Source organism: Dermacentor albipictus, chromosome 3 (assembly GCF_038994185.2).
Source record: "Dermacentor albipictus isolate Rhodes 1998 colony chromosome 3, USDA_Dalb.pri_finalv2, whole genome shotgun sequence".
In the NCBI taxonomy this organism is placed as follows: domain Eukaryota; kingdom Metazoa; phylum Arthropoda; class Arachnida; order Ixodida; family Ixodidae; genus Dermacentor; species Dermacentor albipictus.
Genome location: NC_091823.1, coordinates 189,943,868 through 189,956,794, shown reverse-complemented (window position 1 = coordinate 189,956,794; position 12,927 = coordinate 189,943,868). Strand labels below are relative to the sequence as shown.

Here is a 12,927-nt window from a genome sequence, read left to right as displayed (position 1 = left end):
ACCTTCGAATTCATGCTGGACTCCAATCTTGACAAAGGATCACGAGCGATGGGATTGAGCCCCCAATCCTGACAATGGGGCCCTTTTGGGTAGCTGCCAAAGAAGGTGCAATACTGCCTGCTTTGCGCAGCCGTTTGAGCAACAACTTCTGAACATAATCTAACAGATGTTGCTCTATACACAAAACTTAGTCACCTACCGATAATTATGACAAAACAAAGAATTGGCTTCAACATACAAGATTTTTCAATTAAATATAAGTAAGCTACAATACACGTGTCAATGTATAACGTCGCATGGCAAATATAGCAAATAGAGTCATGGCCTGCTATACCAGACGTATGGGGATGGAGCTTGTAAGATAGCAAAGAAGCTCGAGAAGAAGCAAATAACTACGCAGAGAATGAAAGCGATAGGTTGCGTTGAGGCCGCCACATGCCAGGGTAGATGCGATAGCAAGCGCGGACTCAACAAAGTTTCCTGTCATTTGCTCTCAACCAGCCTGTGCTGCACGAGCGATGGTTCCTTACGGTGCAACATGAGCTTAATGTCGCAATCTTATAGACGGACTTGGCCCATTTTGGAGGTGTCTAAGTGAAAATGTGAGCCGATCCCTAAAGGAGCGACGTCTTACACATACTCTCAAAGCGCTAGCTGTAACGAGGGAAGAATGCGTGGACCGAGATTTAGGTGCACGTCCAGGTGGTCGAAATTTCCGGCGCCATCCACTACGGCGTGCCTCATAGTCAAAAAGTGGTTTCGGCACCTAAAACCCTATAACTTTATTTTTATGAATGCTAGGAACTGGCAGGTAATGCATGCGCCAGGTGTTTCGAAGAGCGCCTTTCGCACGGCCCAAGCACGTACGTGGCCCACTGACTGGCGCATGTGTGCCTCGGTGCTGGAAGACAGGTTTGGTCCCACTGTCGGCAATATAGGTGGATTTGATCCGCTTTAGAGGTGTCCAACGGAAAACTTGAGGTGTTTTGAGCGCATCCGAGTGGACGTCGCAGTGTGTACGACATCGCGAGTTCATAAGACGTACGGAAACGTTGATAAATGAGAGTGTGCAAAGTCGCCCGTGAGGCACGCTCCCGCAGGTTTCGAGTCGTGAGAATCATCGCATTCTTAATCCGCGTACTTTTTGAGGGTTAGCGGTTCTAAGCTGTGGCCTAGTTCTTTTTCTTGCTACGCTTATTGCCGCCTAATAATGCACTTCATTTCGACTAATGCGCACGTATGTTTAGTCTAATTTCGGCGTCCCTCGTCTGACCGTTGGCCAAACGTGGTTGCAGGAACAGAGCCACAAGTCCTACCGGCCGCTTTGCGTGCTCACCTTCCGGCTCAACTACTGGCTGCACGAGCTGCGCCCCATGGGATACCACGTGGGCAACGTGCTTCTCCACTCGCTGGTCTGCGTGCTCTTCCTCAGGTGAGCCACTCGCCAGAGACCTTGTCAGCGGACAATGGCTCACAATGCCCAAAAAGCAGGTAATCGTGCAACGGTGCTTGTTTAGCGAATACTATCATAGCCGACCAAGAATATAACAGCATGGGTGAGAGCTAAAGAAACTCCACCATTGAAAAGATAGCGAAAATGAAAAGAATTTTGGGACAACTTCTAAAATGCATAGAAATCGCGAAAGACAGAATAATCCTTTCTTCTGTTTTTTGTTTTTTTTTTCTTTTTGAAATTTCACATTGGAGTGGTTTTCGTCCCTGATAATAGTTTTGGTAATGACCCTATAGCCATTGGCACCTACCACCTCGGTGGGATCGTCCAAGAATTCAGCGGATGATAGACATCTGTTAGGGGTACATCATCCGAAAAATTTAATTATGATAAATAAGCAGAAGCACATAGAATATAGAGGCAACTTCCCTAAAAATGTTGTGAATTGCAATAAAGAAGTTTCTGTAGCTCAAGCCCATCTAAAGCGGTTCCATGGAGACAATGGCTGTTGGATTTGATGAAAGCCCAAGGCTACAAAACGTAATTTCTCAACGTTTTCATTGTCTCGGTACTCGAATATGAAAGAAAGAAAAAAGCTCAATATATTAACGTATAGGGCTACAGCAGCACTAAGCAAAAGGTAGTTATGAGTATTCCCAGCTATGATCTGTACCAACTAGCAGGATAAGTCAAGAACCGGGTAGTAGGAGGAACCATAGAAGCAGCGAGTAGCATGCAATAGAAAAAAGTGGGCATTGAATCCCAATGATGCTGAGCTCAGAGGGCACACTACCTGAATTAAAAAGCTCCTGTAGAGTTGTGGACTAAATAATCAGGGATAAGAAGAGTTGAAAAACCACTCAGTGGAAAAAGGAAGGCAACATAGAAACAGTTTTACTTACCTTATAAAATAGCCGAGATCCGAAGATCCTATAGAAGAGATCCGAAGCTCACAGAAAGCATAAAACAGAAACCAGCGTCAGCCAAAATCACGAAATGGAAACTTTTTGTGTGGATCTTAGACGGGGGGATGGAAATTTCGGTGTTGATTTAATTTCATGAGAGATGAGACACCTTCAGACCAGTTCTTCCCTAGTGAAGCTTTAAGGGAGGTATGCAGCATCGCAATATTTGGGAGTCTTTCTTTCTGGTACACCTTGAAGCAGCTGCTCATTGCGTATATATATATTGTCACGAGCTCTGTCATGAGCCGCGGCTGCCGTGCAGACAACCAGGTGGAAGAAAGAGGAGAACGACGTTCGCCAAGCTGCCGCGGGACCGCTCTCAGAAACACGCCTATCAACCGGATTCATCGGGTGCTTTCTTCTCCAAAGTAGGTCTTCTGGGCGGTGCATCGGTCCTCGCGGTAGTGGCTTCCTGAAGTGGAGTCTCCTGGTCACGGAGTGCGCAGTGTACGACCGCTAGACCGCATAGCCGGCGCTGATGGTCCCTGGTTCGATGCTCGGCGTCGTCTACAGTACCTAGCTATCAGTGGCGTAGCCAGAAATTTTGTTCGGGGGGGGCTACGCCACTGGCCCCATATATATATATATGGGGCCAGTGGCGTAGCCAGAAATTTTGTTCGAGGAAGCTTTAGCTCGAGTGCTCCTATTTAAATACATGTAGAAGGGGAATTCGTTTTTCCCTGCAACCACTTCACCAAATTTGAGGAGGTTTGTTGCATTTAAAAGAAAAAGTTTATTTCTAGTGACTACTGGTTTCGAATTTTTCATTTAGGTGGTCAGTTATTTATTTAAAATTGGCCAAATCAAAAATTTTCAAAAAACGAAACTAAATATAAACGAAATATAAATATATACTCCGTGACTCAACAATGAAAAATGATATCACAATTCTGTGAATTGCACCCAATAGTACATCTACAGCGGACAAAATAGATATGTTACACATCAATCTCAAAACAATTTAGTACTGTAGAAATACGGCTTGTGCAGAACCCTTGTACACAACGTAACCAATTCACGTAATATACAAATTGACATAGCAAACTTGTCCGCTTTGACTGTTATAATAGATGCCGGTTACAGAACCACAATGTCTGTTCTTCACGCATAGCTATGAGTTTGTAAACGTCGTGCTTCTATTTTTTCAAACTTTCGAATTTTTCAAAATATTTTAAACAAAATTCAGGCCCTAAATCGAAGTTGTGTTTCCAAGAGAACTAGGATTTAACTTTCTCTCTTGAATGCAACCAATTTCAATAAAAGCGATGAGCAGGATTGTCTAAAAAAAGCGTTTCTGCGTTTTACAAGTATTTGAATAGGCCGCATCGGATTGGGCCCGAGCTAAAGCTTCTTCTTAAACAATTTGTCAAGGGATCAAATCCACGAATAATAACTGCATTGCCATTGCCAAAGATGCTGGAAACGAATTCTTGAACCCTACGCACAGTCAAAACAATAAAATATGTATTTTTTCATAAAAGAATATACTCGTATGTGCCAAAAATTTTGCCCAAAATAACTGATATCAATGCTTCCATATTTTTGTCTATTTATTAAGTAAAGAAAATATCACACGAACTTTAGAACTATATCAGTTCGAAACCAGGAAAGCAGTGCATGCCGCTGATATGAAAAATTAAAAGGCAATGAACTGAACAAGTTGAGGACAAATATGTTAATGAAACTTTGTCATTCAAGAACCGTGCTTACATTCTTGTATATATGCAATGGCCAGTGAAAAATCTCAATGACGCTGTAATTTGTTTTAACGTATTACGCAGGAGCAGGTGTCACCGGTCGTGTATCGTGAGTAATTGCACCGAAATTATAGTCGCAACAGAGGGCACGTATAAAAAGCAGGAATTCTGCAAGATATACGAGGGCAACTCAAATGAATGTGAGCCAACAACGGGGTACATTATTTAAAAGTAGTCTTCATGAGAATTTAGACATTTGCCCCATTGACTAACGAGTCGCGTGATTTCCGTCTTATAAAACTCCTTGGGTTGCTGCTTTAAAAAGTCTGTATCTTGTTCCCGTGAGCTGTTTTTTCGGTTGCCCCAAAATGTAGAAGTCGCAAGGTGACAGGTCTGAGCTGTATGGCGGATGCTGCAGCGTTTCCCACTTGAACTTTGCCAGTTTTGTATTAACCACATAAGCGACGTGGGGACAGGCATCGTCGTGGAACAAGATGACCCCATTCGTCAATTTTCCACGTTGTTCGTTCTTGATTGCGACACGCTGCCGTTCTGGCGTTTCACAATATCGGAAACAATTGATAGCATCTCAAGATTTAGCAAATTCTATCAGTAATGGACCCTGACGACCGAAAAAAAGTCAACAACACCTTTCCAGTGGAAATGATGGCCTTTGCGTTCTTTGGACGTGGTAAATTCGAATGTTTCCACTGTAAGCTTTGCCGTCGTGTTTCAGGCTCGTAGTAGTGGCACCAAGGTTCGTCCGCGATCACAATTGCAAACAAGAAGTCGTCATCCTCATTGTGATACCCGATCAGATGAGTCAAGGCAGCGCGAAACTTCTCCGTCTTCTCGCGATGGATCAAAATCTTGGGGATCCATTGCGCACCAAAGAGCCGATAACCGAGAAGCTCATGAATTATGGCGTGAACCGAACCGTGACTGATGTTCAGACCGTCTGCCAGTTCATCGATGCTTATCCTCCGTTCTTGTTTCATCAGCTCATGAACGTTTGAAATTTTGTGGGGGGTGATTGCACGATGGTTTTGGCCCGGTCTTGGAATGTCTTTACAACGTCCTTTAAACCGTTTGCTCCAACGCTTCACAGTGGTCAATGAAATGCCGTGTTCAACGTAAACGGCAGCCATACGGCGATTAATTTCTGTTTTGGAAACACCTTTAGCTGTCAAAAACTTCGCGACACCGAGCTGTTCAACTTTTGAAGTGCCCATTATGTGACGCGTGTCACTTTTGTAAATGAGACATGCCGTTCTCCTACGCGCATGCCTCGCAGATAATGAACCGAACCATTATTGCACGGTTAGGGTGGGCTCACTTGCATTTGACTCGCGCTCGTACATTAGAAATGCAAAGATACGATGGGATACACAAATGCGAAAATACGGCTTGATAAAGGACAAAAAAGTGTCACTGGAAACAAAGCTTACTGCATGTATACACAAAACCTCGCAACAAGATATTTAAGTATACGTATAAGTCTCCAATGAGTCTATGTATGTAAGAAAAAGTAACTGTATATAATGCGTCAAACAAGGCAAATAAACATGTTGCGCAATCATACATTCACAGAATCCTAGATTCCGCCCCCATTCCATCCACTCCCCCCGATGTATTGCGCGCGACGGAAGGCGGCGCGCTTGCTCCCCGCTTTTCTCCTTTGCGCACACAAGACTGAGCCACCATCGTAGGCTCACCCATTCCACCTCCCCGCCTACGCTTTCACTCGCACATACAGCATGCAGCGCGTGGTCACGATTTTATCACCCTTGGACTTTATACGAAACATGAGGGCGACGGCGACGGCAGGAATGCGCCTGGAGTGTCCATATAATTGCTTTCGCAATAATATAATAAACATATCCGGCAACTGAAGCGTCCCGTCCCCCATTACTTTCCGCAAAAGAAGTATCAAAATCGAACTTTCACCATGCGACAATTCGCTGCGCCGCAACAATGTATTTTTTTTTTCTGTGGAGCGGAGGCACCGAAATTAAAAAAAAAAACGCATAGGAAAGTATGTTGGCCAGAATCGAATGCCTACATCGGGCACCTAATCGGGCTACGGAATTAATACCGAAGACAACATGAGACGCTTGGCCCACTGAGAACCATACGCATACTGCTCAGTATCCTACACCGGCGAAACAAGACTTTCCGGAAAGGTTCCGCTCAAGGAACGCGGCGCAATCCTTCGAGTCCCCACAGTGATGGCGGCGAGCGACCATTCTTTCTTTTTTCTCGTCTGCTAGCCAGAAAGCTTCCAAAACTCTGTCAGGTGAAAATCCACTCGGCCAGAGCAAACCGAACGCTCACCGAAGTGCACCGCGCGGTGGTCGGGGCCATACGAGAAAAACATATACGCTCTGGCTCGCTCTGGCAGCCCGCGGGTAGGGAAGCGAGGACAACAAAAAATTTAAGAGGCTTAATGTGTCCTCAGCGAATAAAAGTCAAAATAGAAAAAATAAATAAGAACGTAGTTACTTTGGCTGGCTTTAGTGTCTTGATATGGATTTTCTGGCGTAGGTTAAAAACAATGTTGATTTTTTTTTTATGTGACATGATGGCACAAATGAACCACCCCAATGCATCGTCTCATTGGACCTCGCTGCGTGCTTCGTCAACTCGTCTGCTAGTGTGTTGATTTGGCTTGTCTCGTTGTATGTTCCGATGTAAGACTTTAGAAAAGTCAATGGACCTTTGGCGTCAAATGTTTATAACAACATTAAACCCACAAAGTTCCCCAATTCAAAATTTAAAGCACAACTTTGGAAATGTCTATGCACGTTTCACATCAAGAGCTTATGAGATTTATACCCATAAAGTTTCGCAATTGATATCCATGCGCTCCATAGATTCCGTGGCCTCAGTGAGATGCCGTGGCGAGCCTGCTCACCATCAAAGCGCCCTTGAAACTTTGTGCTCGGATGGCACTGCTTGGCGTTATGTGACTGCCGGTGTACGGGCGTTGCCACGAAATCCAGCCCGAGTTCGCAATCTTCGCGGTTAAATGTCTTTTCGAGCGTCAAAAACTTTATTTTCCGGCGCCGGGGGTCGCTTTGGTCGGCGGTGCATGGACAGCACGAAAAAATTTCGGGGGGGGGGCTGAAGCCCCATAAGCCCCCCCCCTGGCTACGCCCCTGCTAGCTATATTACCAGGCATGCCGCAGAAGTAATACACTGGCAAAGGACGAACTTCAGAATGCGGATATAAGTATTCTGCCGAAGACATCCGTTGAGCGTAACGAGGCTTTTCCCCTTGAAAGTCGTAGGTAGCGGCAAGTCTTCGTGAACGAAAGTTGCGCGGGCGTGGTTCAAAACGTTGAGGGGGCGAATCATTGCGTGGTGGTTCGGTCGTACCGCAATGCCGTTCTTCTCTGGATCCGGTAAGATCTGCGACGTTCACCGAGTGGTTCCAAGTAGCCGAAGGGGGTTCCCAAAGAGTGTCTCGGAAAACGGAGGAGCTGCAACGTGGCGCCGCATAACGTGCCTGTTCGTCATGCCGCTGGAGCTCCTCGCGGACTATCTGGCGGATGCCGGACGAAAGGTCTTGTTGAGGAGCAGTCGTGTCAACACTTGCTACGGTCGTTACATTCGCCAGCCGTCGATACTTTGGTGTAATTCGGCGAGTCTTCAGTGCCTAGAATGTGCGGCAGTGCCGTATCAGTTCTGATACAGTGTTCAAGTTCTCTTTACCAATGAGAAAGCTATACACGTTATCCGCTATTCCGTTTACGACGTGCTCCACTTTTCCTCTCTCATTTAAGGGTTGACGGTTCGGCACAGCTTCAAAATTTCTTCGATATAGGTAGTGCAAGTCTCGCCGGGTACCTGAGATCTCTGGGCTAATGTGAATTCCGCACGTTTCTTCTTTGCGTCCAAGTCACCGAATCACTTCTCGATCTCCTCAACTAAGCGTGCCCATGTAGTTAGCATGTCCGCGTGGTTGTCATACCATTCCAACGCCGTGCCGGCCAAGAAGAAAACAACGTTCCTAAGCTGAGTGGCAGTGTTCCAGTTATTGTGTTGGCTTATCCTTTCGTAATGGCTTAGCCATTCATTCACATCTTCCTCTGCCTTCGCCAAGAACGTGCGTGGCTCTCGGTAGTGCTGGATAGGGACTGGGCTCGCCAAGGCACGGCTGGTGAGAGTAATTTGCTGTGTGGCCATGATTGAGCGCGACGGCGAAAGTCCGACGAGGTGACGGCCTCGGCGTAGTTCTTGTGCTGATGGCTCTGTTGTAGGTCGTGGGAGCTGCCGAAACGATGAGTCGCAATCAGCAGCCCACTCAAATTGAACGTCTTTTTGGAGAAGGCGTGTTAAGAGATGAGCCATGTCAGCAAACCGGGGAATGAATCAGCGAAAGTAGAAGCACGAGCCCAAGAAACTTTTTAACGGCTTGACAGAGTTGGGTACCTGAAATGCTTCCACGGCCGCAGTCTTCTGTGAATCTGGTCGGATGCCTTCTTTAGCGACCTGATGTCTTAGCGCAAGAGCCTGTCGTTCCCCAAGACGGCATACTTTTTTAATTGAGTACATGACCCGCTTTCTCCAACCTGTTCAAGACCAAGTCGAAACGTTTGTTGTGCTCACTAAACGTTCGCCCCAAGATCACAACGTCGTCTAAGTCACACATGCACACTTCCAATTTTAAACCGTGTAATATCGTGTCCATGAACCTTTCGAACGTTGCGGGCGCGTTGAACAACCCGAAAGGCATCACATTAAACTCAAATAGACCGTCGGGCGTTACAAATGCTGTCTTTTCTCTGTCGTCCTTGTGTATAGGAATTTGCCAGTAACCTGACCGTAAATCAGTAGAGGAAAAGTAAGATGCCGCAAAGAGACAGTCGATGGCGTCGCCAATTCGTGGGAGCGGATATACATCTTTCTCAGTAACGGCGTTTAGGCGACGATAATAAACGCAGAACCGCCACGTACCGTCTTTCTTCTGCACTAATATCACGGGGGCTGCCCAAGGACTAGATGATTCTCGACTGACGCCTTTGCATAGCATTTCTCGGGCTTGATCGCTGATTATCTTGCGTTCTGACGGGGACACACGATAGTGTTTTTGCCGGATTGGCAGGGTGGCTCCTGTGTTGATGCAGTGACGAGTTCTGGACGCAGGAATCGATGGCGAGCCATCGTGCTACGCAAAGTCGAATACCGAGGTGTGTTTTGTAAGCAGGGCCATCAACACTCGACGCTCGTGATCACTGATTGATTTTTCTATCATGGAAAGTATCTTTGAGCTCCCGGGTCTCGAGACACTGGTTGCTCCTCCATCGGGTAGCTCTGTAAGTGCCGCCACCGATACGGGCGAGTCTGCCCGAACCATGGCAATCTTTAGGCCTTGAGGTAGCACTGCTGCTTCAGTGGAACAGTTTAGCGCCCACAGCCCCGCGCATCCATCGGTCACTGAGACCACGCAGTGCGGAAATAACACATCCATGACAGAGCTCGTGACAATATATATATATATATATATATATACATGAACGGTACCTTACATTGCCATTGGTGGCTGATAAGAGCAATGAGCTTGTCAGCGATAATTTGATGCCATCACTCTCAGACTTTTTCCTTTGCTGAGACAGCAAGCCGCAGCAGGCAAAACATGGATCACATGCTCATAGAGGGACGCTCAGGCTACTGTCGCATTTCATTCACTCGTAAGTATGACCAACGGTGGGAAAGTGGTTCGTGTTGTATCAGTAGCTGTAGTGCCTTATACGACAGTGGCGCGTAACCAAGTGGGATTCGTCAAAAATCGAATAGCGCAATTATAAATTGAAGTATATTTAAACATAAAAGTAATTGTATGGAATGGTCCAAAGCGTACGAACGTAATGTATGAATTTGCCCTTTAATTGAAATGGTTGCAATGTTTACGAGGGTTTCGCAGAAGTATTTCATAGTAGCGTATAATAAATTAATATGTTCCCGCTTTAGATTGTAATGGTTGTGGTCGCGCATGAAATAGATGGCAGCTGGCCCATACCGTCGCCCAACTTATCCACGCTGAGGACGTTGTTGAAGGGAGAGGCTTGTTCTCATCGAGAACGAAGAATATCGGATTTATTTACAGTATCTACATGAGAACGTTACAATTCATCAGTCTAGCATGACTGAAAGAGGAATGCACCCCCAGCAGCCGCGCCACGGCTGCTTATAAACACCCTGTCCTGCCTAGGTCCCTAGCGAGGGAAAACGGCCGATCAACCGTCGTCTGATTCGGAGCGTCCAGAGTCATCGCAACCGACCCTGCTTTGAGTGGGAGGGTTTACACCCTCACGTCCGCACAGTTTTCACTGAATACGCTGAGGTGAGAGGGTTCTCGCAGACACGGGTCCTGCCCGGAGCAGGGGCCTCTTGGTCCCAGAGTTGATCCCGCAGACAGTGGCCGCTGCGTCTTTCCATTGACTGACGACTGCTGAGACCTGTGAGACGGTGCCGCAAAGCACCTTCTTCCAGGTGTTTCACCGCTTGAAACAAACCGTGACGGTGACGACGAATCCACTAACAATACTTGGTCCGCCAACCGCGCCCAGACATGGTGGCGCCGATGGGCTGGGGACTGTCGTAGTGTTGTCCTTTCAAAGCAAGTCGCCGCAGTATACATGGTGGCGCCGTTCGGTTTTGGAACAGTCGCTTCCCCGAAGTCGTCAGCTTCCGCAGGTCGAACGTAACAAGATGTTCTATTAGACGCTGCTTACAGAATTGTGTTGTGTTTTATACGTGGACCTACAGAGTTGTAAACCTAATTCGTTGGTTTATTAGACAGTTTTAGTTTAGCGTATGCAACTATAGCGTACGCTATACGCTCTAATATAGCGTATGCTAAGCAGCGCACGTTTTCTACAATTTTAGTTGACCGGGGATATTTTCTGATCTTAGAGGCCATATGCAGTCGTTGCGGCTATTTCGCACCTGTAGCGATAGGCGGCGCTGACATCTCGAACGTTTCTTTCGTTAGGCTTCGACTTGTTCGAAACGAGAAGCGATCTCGAAAACACCGTGAGGTTATCCATAATACTCTGTCATCGAAGCGGCCTGAGACTAAGCGAAAGCCGTTTACACAGTCATTTGCTATGAACGAAGCGCATTTTACAAAAGCAACGCCAAATTCAATTCGAAGCGGGCAGCCGGGACCGCCGCCATGTTTACCTCAAACTCCGCAAACCACGCAAAAGCGCTAACGCTAACTCGTTTGCGTTCCGTACGCCCGCTATACCCGCTATTTCGTTTAGCGTTCAGCGCATGCGCAGTGACGACCCGCTATTTTTTAGCGTACGCAATGGTATAGCGTACGCTATACTAAAACTGTCTATTAAAATGCCGTAAATTTCAAGAAATAAAAGAAATTGTAGCCTAAACGAAAGATTTCACTATTCCCTCGATTCATTACGTTTTAGCTTTTTTCTTTTAAATGCAGCGAACCCCATCAAAAGTGGTGCAGTCGTTGCCGAGAAGAACGTGCCCCTGTGCTTAGATGCAGCCTCGGAAGCAGTCGTGTGAAGCGCGTTCGTCGCTCGTTTTGTCCTCAACCGCAGGGTCTGCTCCATGGTGGTCCCCGCCAGGGCCAGTGTCGCCGCTGCTCTGCTCTTCGCCGTTCACCCGGTGCACACCGAAGCGGTAAGTGCGCGCACGAGGCATCCGTGGGGCCCGCGAGCTGCCGGAGTGAGTGCCGTAGAGACGCGTGAGCCCCGTCTACGCAGCAGGGCTGTCGTGTTCAGTTTCCATCTCGGCCCCTGTCGCTTGCCGTGCACGCACGCATGCCGTGCCCCATTCGAGCACGCAGCAGCGTGGCTGCTCCCTACATGCCGCCATCACTGCCCTGTTTAGCCTAGGCGTGCAGCCGCGTGCAGGTGTCGGAGGCAGTTGAGAGAATAGACATATCCCAATTTGTGAATGTAAATAGGCAAGAGAAAGGCTGGAGAATCGGGGAATGTCACCCGCATTCGATATTTCGTTTTTTTTTTTCATCGTTTGCACGATACTGAAGCTTGCAAACGGCGTTTTCCGTGTGCTCTTTTTTTTTTCTATCACATAAAAAATGCAGACTCACGCGCACATCCCTCCAAGTCACGATTACCTTGCCTAGTGTATTCGTTGTGAGGTCTGCATAGACGTTTACGAAGCCCAATCAAACAAATCAGTGAAAGTTGCGGCGCAGCTGCGTTTTGCTTCGTAGCCTGCACATCACGTGCGGAAATTTTCGCTTTTTCATGCCGTTAGTGATATAATCGTCGAATGATGTCCAGCGTGGTCGCGAATTCGTGCGGATTTCGTCGTGTTTCCGAATTCACATTCATATCCTATGTTCAGTAAGGTTCCAGGATTTATTTTTTGTTACTTGTTTTCAGAGAGAGAGAGAGAATGAAGAGAAAAGGCAGGGAGGTTAACCACATATGAGTCTCCGGTTTGCTACCCTACACTGGGGATGGGGGATAGGGGTTAGAAAGATGGCAGAGGAAAACACTAAAAAAAAGGGGGGAAAACGCGCATACATGGAGGCACACACACAAAAGGCGTTTCAGTTAAAGTCGTTCACACAGGCCTGTAGATCTTAAAAAGCGCAATAGCGCTTGCACGGCCTTCTTCTGTGACGGTAGGTTCTTTCGATGTTGTAGAATTCTTTTTTCGGATAGCGGTTGGTCGTCCAGTTGGTCAAGTGCGTGGCGAAGGCATGCCGTCTATGGACTGTACTGCGGGCAGGCGCACAAGATATGGCCAATTGATTCTTCATGGACGACTGGTCCTCTGTTCAACGACGCTGACCTTCTCGCCT

General features: G+C 47.0%; 1 protein-coding gene across 4 annotated transcripts in view; it reads left to right on the top strand.

The window, feature by feature from the left end:
• Tmtc3 (Transmembrane O-mannosyltransferase targeting cadherins 3) overlaps window positions 1-12,927 on the top strand; it is a 921,929-nt gene that overhangs the window by 562,475 nt on the left and 346,527 nt on the right. For all 4 annotated transcript variants that reach the window (XM_065440562.2, XM_065440560.2, XM_065440561.2 and 1 more), the window contains 2 exons: window positions 1,296-1,432; window positions 11,690-11,771. In XM_065440562.2, the coding sequence (XP_065296634.1) occupies window positions 1,296-1,432; window positions 11,690-11,771 (219 nt within the window). The remainder of the gene's footprint in view (window positions 1-1,295; window positions 1,433-11,689; window positions 11,772-12,927) is intronic.